Here is a 9,983-nt window from a genome sequence, read left to right as displayed (position 1 = left end):
TGTACAGCATTGTGGGCTATCGCCCCACCCCTTTTAAAGAGGGTCACTGCCTGGCCCTGCCAACCCTCTGCAGTGTGCGCCTCCTGTTCCTCCTCATGGCAGACGCACTTACAAATAGACATGAGGGTGGTGTGGCTATGAGGCCAGCATGTGGCATGAGGGCAGCTGAAGGCTGCGCAGGGACACTTTGGTGTGCGCTGTGGACACTGGGTCGTGCGCGCGCGCGGGGGGTGTTGGGCAGCATGTAACCCAGGAGAAGTGGCAGCGGAGTGTCATGCAGGCAGTGATTGTGCTTTGTTGGGGGTAGTGTGGTGCTTAGCTAAGGTATGCCTTGCTAATGAGGGTTTTTCAGAAGTAAAAATTGTTGGGAGGGGGGGGGGCACTCTTGCCGCTGTTGTGGCTTACTAGTGGGACCTGGGAACTTGAGATGCAGCCCAACATGTAGCCCCTCGCCTGCCCTATCCGTTTCTGTGTCGTTCCCATCACTTTCTTGAATTTCCCAGATTTTCACAAATGAAAACCTTAGCGAGCATCGGCGATATACAAAAATGCTCGGGTCGCCCATTGACTTCAATCGGGTTCGTTACTCGAAACGAACCCTCAAGCATCGTGAAAAGTTCGACTCGAGTAACGAGCACTCGAGCATTTTGGTGCTCGCTCATCTCTAATAATGGTGTATGAAATTAGCAGAACTGATGTATGTGATAAATATAATATGACCTTGTAAGATAAGAATGAAGTGTTATATTGAATGAGATGTAGGATGGCTGCAGTTCCCTTCACATGACTTTCCCTCCTTAGCACGTCCGACCTACCAAGACCAAAAAGAAATATTCCAGATATTTTATGAATTTCATTCCAAACAAGCGTCATCTACATAAACAGCAGCTGCTTCTACAACTGCGCTCTGCTTCTGCCCAGCCCATTGCCTCCTGTCCGTCACGTGGCTGTGATGTCATCCAAGGTCCCTTCAGCATGAAGAATCAGTCGGCGCAGGATCAACCTTCGGGAAATGACTCGGCGGATTGCTGGGAAGAGACTTTATTAACCTGTTCAGACTCTGAAATGAAGGAGACTTTGCTTTCATCTGAGGAGCGCAGAGATATGTAACCCATTACTTTGTATTGTACATATACGGTCACAGACATTCTGCCTCGATACAAAGTGTCATCATGGCAGGCTTTCTTAGCCCTATAAAGGAGTTAACGCTGCATCGTAAAGCCTGCACAGCTATACGGGCTTATAGGGTAGAAGAACTAAGTGCGTTACTGTCCAAGAATGAAGCCAAGAAACTTATCAGGAAAACCAGTGGGAACGTGCTAAGGCGATGTCTTAAAGTTGCTATGGATAACAAATATATTGGATGTATTGAAGAATTGTTAAAAGCTGGAGCCAACCCAAGGATTCTGCTTGATAGGTACCGTGTGATAGACATAATTTATGATCGAGGGAATGCCAGACTCCTCCAGCTGCTGTTGGAGTATGGAGCAAATGCAGTTTCTTATGACGGTCTGAAATCATCTAAACCCTTGTACATTGCAGCAAACCATGGAGATTTTGAATTCTTTAGAATGTTACTTCTTTATGGGGCTGACTCTGATTATAAGTGTTTCCACTATGATTTAGTAGCCGGTACTCCAGATGATACATCAGTACTAGGGATATGTCTTGAAAAGAACTATGAAGCCCCATTTGTGGAACTTCTCATCCAGTTTGGTGCTAATATGTATTTACCTAATATACAGAAAGCTCTTCTCGAAGTTAATAATGATGGCACAAGACTTCTGGACAGAGAAAAGGGTAATGGCATCTGTTTCTTCTCAATAGAGGATATTGTATGTGAAATCTGAGATAGACCGTTGCCAGAGTTGTCTGACTGCTTATTCCTCTCTCTTCACTGAGAAGACAGGCACACTTGGTCCCTTAATGGCACTATATAGCTAACAGCAACCTACCAGGTTGATAAATGCACAATGAGTTCAGTGACTGCAGTCAAATATGATTCTATAAGCTTCAGGTAATAGATAATGCCGGGGCATTCTTTAATATACTATGGAGAGCTGCCCAAATTGCTCTTCTGTGTGGGGTCTGGAGTTCTTGCCCTGACAACTGCTTTGGTTATTTTTAATCCACAAGAAGACTAAATAACACAAATGGGTAAGAATTTTGTCATGGGGAGAGAGTTCACATCTATTTATAACCTGAGCATCTTCTGTATATAACTATACATGTGCAGCTGGTATAAGTTATACATCTTTAGAAATAAAGGTGAAAGCCCTCTCTGACTGACTGATAGACTGACTTAGCACTAATTATCTAACTTCCCAATGTCGTACAAATAGAGATGAGCGAACGTGTTCTTCCGAGCTTGATATTCGTGCGAATATTAGGGTGTTCGGTATGTTCGTTATCCGTAACGAACACCATGCGGTGTCCGGGTTACTTAAACTTTCTTCCCTGAGACGTTAGCGCTTTTTTTTGGCCAATATAAAGACAGGGAAGGCATTACAACTTCCCCCTGCAACGTTTAAGCCCTATACCACCCCCCTGCTGTGAGTGGCTGGGGAGATAAGGTGTCACCCGAACATAAAAGTCGGCCCCTCCCGCGGTTCGCTATGGATGCATTCTATATGCACTCAATGGGGCCAGCGGCAGCAGCGCTGACCCCATTGAGAACATATAGAAGACAAATCCTTCTTCTCTGGCACAGCTGTAACAGCTGTAGCAGAGAAGAACGATGTTTGCCCATTGAATTCAATGGAACCGGCAATACAGCCGACTCCACTGAATGCAATGGGCTGCCGGCGATCGCAGGATGAATGGTCGGAAAGGGGTTAAATATATAACCCCTTTCCTGCAATTCATCCAGAAATGTGTTACACTAAAAATATATACCGGCGTATAAGGCGACGGGGCGTATAAGACGACCCCCCAACTGTCACCTTATACGCCGGTAATACAGTGGAGCAAAGAATAAAAAGCATTACTTACGTTTTTAGATGATCTGCGGCGCTCCTGCAGGCTGTCGCTCCCTCCTGGTCCACGGCAGAGTATTGCTTTCTCCACGAAAGACTTTAAATCCCTGCCTCCAGAAGCACACGTGCCTTCAGCCAATCACAGCCAATGACAATGATGTCATTGAATGGCTGTGATTGGCTGTGTTTCTGGAGGCGGGGATTTCAAGCCTTGAAATCCCCGCCTCCAGAAACACAGCCAATCACAGCCATTCAATGACATCATTGTCATTGGCTGTGATTGGCTGAAGGCACGTGTCTTTCTGGAGGCAGGGATTTAAAGCCTTTCATAGAGAAAGCTTGTCTGCCGTGGATTAGGAGGGAGTGACAGCCTGCAGGAGCGCCGCAGATCATCTAAAAACGTAAGTAATGCTTTTTTTTTTTTTCGGACGTTGTTCACCTTGCGGGAAAAATAATGTGCTGCTTTGATAGTTTGGACTTTTACGGACGCGGTGATACAAAATACATATTTTTAATTTATTATTTACATTTTTTAATAATAGATATGGCAAAAGGGGGGTGATTTAAACTTTTGCAACTTTTTTTTTTTTCAATTTAAAAAAACTTTATTGATTTTTTTTTTACATTACTTTGAAGTCCCCCTGGGGGACTTTAATATGCGATGCTTTGATCACTCCTGCAGTATGACGTAATGCTATAGCATTATTATTACTTCATACTGCTTTTTGACAGGCAGTCTATCGAGCCACCCCACGGGGATGGCTTGATAGGCAGTCTGTTAAGGCAGCCCTGGGGCCTTTCATTAGGCCCCCGGCTGCCACGACACCTGCACGGCTTCCCTGATCTCACCGCGGGGGGGGGGGGGGGGGGGGGGCTGTGCAGGATTTAAATGCCGCTGTCAATTGACAGCGGCATTTAAATGGTTAATAGCCGCAATCGGCCGCTCGCGGCTATTGCCCGCAGGTGTCAGCTGTTATAAACAGCTGACGCCCGCACTGAATGAAGATAGGTTGCTACGCAGCCTCTCTTCATACATACCCCGACACACCATGACGTACCAGTACATCATTGGTCGTGAAGGGGTTAATTCTCTAACTTCTCATGTCGTACAAGCATGAACTTTGGCACGAACATTCTTTATGTCCTAAATAGGAAAAGTAAAGGGGTCACAACTTGATCATTTAATGCTAAGTGCAAAAGTATTGGCACTCCTATGTAATGTAACTTCCCGGTGTTGTATAAGCTTGAAATTAGCACAAGCATTCTTTACATCCTAAATAGGTAAAGTTAAAGAGGCACAACTCAATTATTCAGTGCTAAGTGCAAACGTATTGGCACCCCTGTGTAATGTACCTAATCTAAGTCTCTAACTTCTCTATGTCATACAAACATGAAATTTGGCACGAGCATTCTTCAGGTCCTAAATTGGAAAAGTAAAGGGGTCACAACTTGAAAATTCAATGCTAATTGCAAAAGAGAGTGCACTCCCATGTAATGTAACTTCCCGGTGTTGTACAAGTGTGAAATTTGGCACAAGCATTCTTTAGGTCCTAAATAGGAAAAGTAAGGTCCTAAATAGATAAAGTAAAGGGGTCACAACTCGATTATTCAATGCTAAATGCAAAAGTAAGTGCACCCCTGTATGATTTAACTTTGCAGTGTCGTACAAGCGTGAAATTTGGCGCGGGCCTTCTTTAGGTCATAATAGTGGACACTGGGGGGGGGGGACTGGCATATTCTGCAGAGGGACATCAGTACATGCAGACTGAGAAGAATCTAATGCTCCCTTTCTGTGTATACATACTTTATTCCTCTGTTCTTCTAAGGTAACCTTTACTTCATAAAATTTTCCATGTGCACAACACGTAAACACCTGTATCAAATTAATTGGGGCAAAGCCGGATATATCAGCTAGTCCTGTATATAGTGATATGGAGCATGATGGTATAAGCTGGTTATTTACTGTATATGACTGAATACTTTACACACAATTCAAAAATGCATCAGAAACCTGCATGCAGTTTTAAAAAGTCGAATGTATTGTTTAAATCCACATGCAGTTTTTAATAGTGTATGCAGTGTATTAAAGGCACATGTGGTTTTTGAATCCGATATGCAGTTTTGGGATGTGTTTTTTAACTGTGATTTGAAAATGCAACAAAAATTATGAATGCAGTCTAAGGGACTGCAAACTGATTTTCAAGTAGTCCAGGAAATGCGTCGTGTTTGGAAAGCCAATGCCAAGGGGCTAGATCATGTAGGTAAATTTGTTTTGCAGCTGCATGCATCACAATTTAGATCTGGGTACAGGTAGAGGTACAGGTGTGTGTGTAAGGCAGAGGGGGGTGGGGGAAGTTGGCTGGTGAGCTGAGCTCTTGCACCAGGGCCCCAGAGTCTTTAACTTACGCCCCTGCTGTAATTAACTTACTTTGAGCACATCTTTCCTTCTTTGGACTAATTCTAATATACTTTCTTCCTGTATAGATCGCTGTACTGTACAGTAGTGTCAGACTACAATGTCATCCTGTACTCTGGTCTTATCTTCTGTACAGCTCATCCGAGATCCCTGAAGTCTCAGTGTCGTATTGCTATAAGAAGGCGGCTAAAACAAGTGGGGAAGCTTCGCCTCATCCATCAGCTAGAAATCCCTAATGAGCTGATGGAATACTTACAGTACCACAATGAGTTTGATGACATAAAGAAGCTGCCAAGATGTTATGAGCGAGATGGTTATCTACGTGCCGATGTAAAGCTTTAATTTTAGGCAATTTAGTCACTGGATATTCCTAGAGGTTCTCTCAGTTACCTCTGGATCGAGGGGGTTTTACCAGCAAATACATTTATGCCGTATGTTCAGGATTAGGCAGCCCTCTCCACTTTTATCTCTGTCTGAATATGGGGGCTGTCTGACCCCACAGAACGGGTTTCAGGGGGCTCTGTACTCTCATGAGGTGAAGGTCATAAAAGTGTGACTCTCACCTATCAGGCAAAATGAAAAAGCTAGAAATCCCTGATCAGCTGGTGGAATACTTAGAGTACCACAATATGCCGTATAGCCCAGAGAAACTGGCACGATATTATGGCCTATTTCCTGCGGTAGTTATTAATGTGAAGCTTTTATTTTAGGCATGGTTAGTCACTGGATATTCCTAGAGGTTCTCTCAGTTACCACTGGATCAAGGGGGTTTTACCACTAAATACATTTATGCCGTATCTTCAGGATTAGGCAGTCCTCTCCAGTTCTATCCCTGCCTGAATATGGAGGCTCTCTGACCCCGCTGAACAGGTGTCAGGGGTCTCTGTACTCCCAGTAGGTGAGGGTCCCATAAGTGGAAATCCCACCTATCCGACGTTTATGGCACATCTTTGGTGTCTTTTGATACAGTTGTATAGTGTATGCTTTGATATATTCACTAATGAACCCTGCACATTTAATAACAGTAAGGCTAAATTCACACAGGCGTATATTGGCTGTGTTTTCACAGCCTGGCTGATATATGTCACCCATCTGAGGCATTGGCTTCCATTGCCTCAGTTCAGATTGCCATTTTGCTGGTGCATAAAAACAGCCAACATAGCGCATAGTTCAGGACCTATCTTTCCTGGCGGGAATACACCGGTCCAATAGACTCCTGTGGGAGCCTATGGGAGCTGCCTGGAAAAAGGGAGGTGAGAGGGAGTTTAGCAGTGGCTCTGTTAAACTCCCTCCTCCTCTTTGCCCCTTGCCAGCTGTGGGCAAAGGGAGGGGTGGGACGGGGCAGGTGAGTAGTACCCTGCCCCCTCCCATTGCTGGCAGGTGGCAAGGGGCAGAGATGGGGCATCTCCCGCCCAGTCCCACCCCCACCATTGCTAGGAGTGAGTAAGGGGCGTAGAAAGGGAGGGAGTTTAGCAGAGCTAAACTCTCTCCCTCTGCCCGACAGAATTCCGGGTGCAGCGTATACACGTCACCCCTGTGCCGTGTGATATAACACACAAATCACAGCATCACCACGCAATTGATAGTGCACTTCTATATGAGTACTCGCCTTGCAAGCCCCAATCCGGACCCGGACACCAGGGATCCACTTATCCAAGGCAAAGTCATCCACAGGGAGAGGCAGCAAGTAAATGGGATCCTTCATCCACAAAGCACGAGAAAGTTGGGTTAAAATAACCTCCCCACTTTTATTAAATAAAAAACTGGCATCTTTTAACAGCGACGTTTCGGCCAAGGTCAGTATGTCAAGCTATTACACCAGGAGCTGAACATACATATATATATACTCAAAAATTAAAAACAACAGCACTCACCTGTGTCTATCCGGAGGTACCTTCAGCCATGCTTCCCGCCTGTAACATCAGCGTCCTACCCGATATACCGCGCATGTCCACAAAGCAAAATGCCCACACAGTAACTGTGGGCAAACCGTCTCCAAGCTGTACTGCGCATGCGCAGCTATCTCGTGGCCAATCAGAGAGAGGCACGGATCGGCGTCATCTTGCGCGTCATGGGTGTGCGTCCGGCATCATCATGCGTGCCAAAGACGTGTAACCCAGTCATATAGCGCGTCCAGATTCCGCCCTCAGCGTCTAGCGCTACCTAGCAACCAGAACGGGCTGCATATAATACTATGATGAGATATGGGCATACCTTATTATAGTGAAACCGCACAGAAAGCATTGCTGTGCATATATCCAGACCCACATTGCTGTGTGTATTTGTCCCACAATGAATGGGCAACACAGCATAATAAAGTTTGTCCATAATCCATGGTGGAGATTGTGCCTGATAAAACCATTATTAACCGGATTGCATCACCAGTCCCACCCGAAACATAATAAAGGAGAACACCCCCAAAGAAAACAATAATCAAATATACCAAATCAAATAAACTTTATTTAAACCAAAAATAAATGTAAACACATAAAAAAAAAAACATGCAAAAAACGCAAAAAAACGAATAGTCTCCGGACCATGGCTAAGTGTACCTCCAAACGACACATGGAAAGAAACAAAAACACAATCAATGTAAAAACATATATAACAAGACATAAATCATGACAAGGAAATGGGAAAAGCAACAATAAACTGTATGTACTACCCGCAGAAAACCAATTATACAAAAGGCAGCGCATTATACTCTATATTGAGGCCATTGGGTTGAAGCGTATTTAACTCGAAAATCCACCTCAACTCCAGCCATCTAAGCCGTTCCTCTCTATCGCCACCCCTGTTGTTTCGTGGTAAATGGTCGATGATGCGATATCTCAACTGACTGATTGAATGGTTAGTGTCGCAGAAGTGTTTAGCTACAGGAGCATCCAATTTGCGTGTTCTAATCGTGCTCTTGTGTTTGCTGATTCTATCCTTAACGAATTAATGGTCTCACCAACATATAAATACCCACAGGGGAACGTAATTAGATACACGACAAATGATAAAAGACAGGTATAGTGATGTCTGATGTAATAACGTTTACCTGTATATGGATGTGCAAAAAAGGAGCCCTTCTGCAGGTTGTTGCAGCTTGCACATGAGAGGCACGGGAAATTACCAGCCTTACCCTCTATCTTGGCCTTACCGGAGGAGTTAATATTCGAATGAACCAATTTATCTCTAAAATTCAAACCCCTTCTATAGGCCATAAGGGGGGGGGGGGGGGGAATCAAATTCTGCTACTCCAGGGTGACAACATTTCAGTAGTGGCCAGTGCTTCCGAACAATATGTGCAATTTTACCGCTGGCAGGACAATACGTACTCACAAATGGGAGCCTACATGCTTGATCAGTATTGGTACTCCTCTCGAACAGAGAGGCACGATCTTTCTGTTTTGCTTTGACACTCAAATCTGTGACCAGATCCTCTGGATAGCCTCTAGCTCTAAACTTACAACACATTTGTGTTAAACGCTCATCCAGGTACCTGTCATCCACAATACGACGAATCCTCAGGACTTGACTCCAGGGGAGTGATCTGAGCATTCCTGAGGGATGAAAACTGTCAAATCGTTACAACGTATTGCGATCCGTAGACTTGATAAAAAGATCAGTGCAGAGTTCCTCCCCTTGTTTTAGAACTAGCACATCCAAAAATTGAAGTTGGTGAATAGAGGACGTAACGTAAATTTCAACAATGGGTGAATACCATTCAACTCAACCTGAAAGGTTTTTAGCTCACGCTCTGTGCCCGTCCAAATAAAGAAAATGTCGTCTATATACCTCCACCAGACCTAGACAAAGGTCCAGGCCGGGGAGGTATAAATAGACGACTTTTCCACATCCGCCATATACAAGTTCGCATATGTGGGGGCCACATGGGACCCCATGGCGGTACCCCTCTTTTGACGATAATATTTGTTATCAAAGATGAAATAGTTTTTTGATAAAACATCATCCAACAGCGTTATAATGAAGTTAATACAATCAGTGGGCATATCAGAGCTCAATAGCTTCTTCATGACCGCCTCTAAACCAAGTTGTTGCTCAATGTTTGTGTAAAGAGACACCACGTTGAAGGACCCAAGAATGGAGGATGGGGCCACCTTCAACTTCTTAATCTTCATCAGAAAATCAGAGGTGTCTCTTAAATAAGATCTCGAATTAACCACAAAATCCCTAAGGACAACATCCAAGAAACGTGAGGGGTTACTAAATAGTGACCCCCTTCCCAAAACTATTGGTCGTCCAGGAGGATCGACCAAGCTCTTATGGACCTTAGGAAGAGAATAAAGGACCGGAGTGATTGTAAACCTAATCGCCAAAAAATCATACCGTCCCTTATCAATGGTATCATTCAGTTGAGCATCATCAAGGAGGAGCAACAGATCCCTACGATACGTATCTGTTGGATCCCGTGGAAGTAACTCATATGTATCTGAATCCGAGAGCTGTCTCTCCAGCTCAGCCACATATTTGATCGTATCCTGCACAACCACCGCTCCCCCTTTATCCGCCGGTCTTACAGTTATAGAGGTGTCGGTACTGAGCAACTTCAATGTCTTACGCTCCTGTTTACTCAGATTGTATCT

The 9,983-nt window shown here is 44.5% G+C and overlaps 1 protein-coding gene across 1 annotated transcript in view; it reads left to right on the top strand.

Moving 5' to 3' along the window:
- Positions 1 to 958: 958 nt before the first annotated feature.
- Positions 959 to 9,983, top strand: part of LOC136580809 (ankyrin repeat and SOCS box protein 12-like) — a 157,926-nt gene continuing 148,901 nt past the window's right edge. Inside the window, exons 1-2 of the mRNA XM_066581666.1 lie at positions 959 to 1,800; positions 5,528 to 5,721. Coding sequence (XP_066437763.1) covers positions 1,173 to 1,800; positions 5,528 to 5,721 — 822 coding nt within the window. The 5' untranslated portion in view covers positions 959 to 1,172. The remainder of the gene's footprint in view (positions 1,801 to 5,527; positions 5,722 to 9,983) is intronic.

The sequence above is a fragment of the Eleutherodactylus coqui genome, chromosome 10 (genome assembly GCF_035609145.1).
Source record: "Eleutherodactylus coqui strain aEleCoq1 chromosome 10, aEleCoq1.hap1, whole genome shotgun sequence".
Classification (NCBI taxonomy): domain Eukaryota; kingdom Metazoa; phylum Chordata; class Amphibia; order Anura; family Eleutherodactylidae; genus Eleutherodactylus; species Eleutherodactylus coqui.
This window is presented reverse-complemented; position numbering and strand designations above follow the sequence as displayed.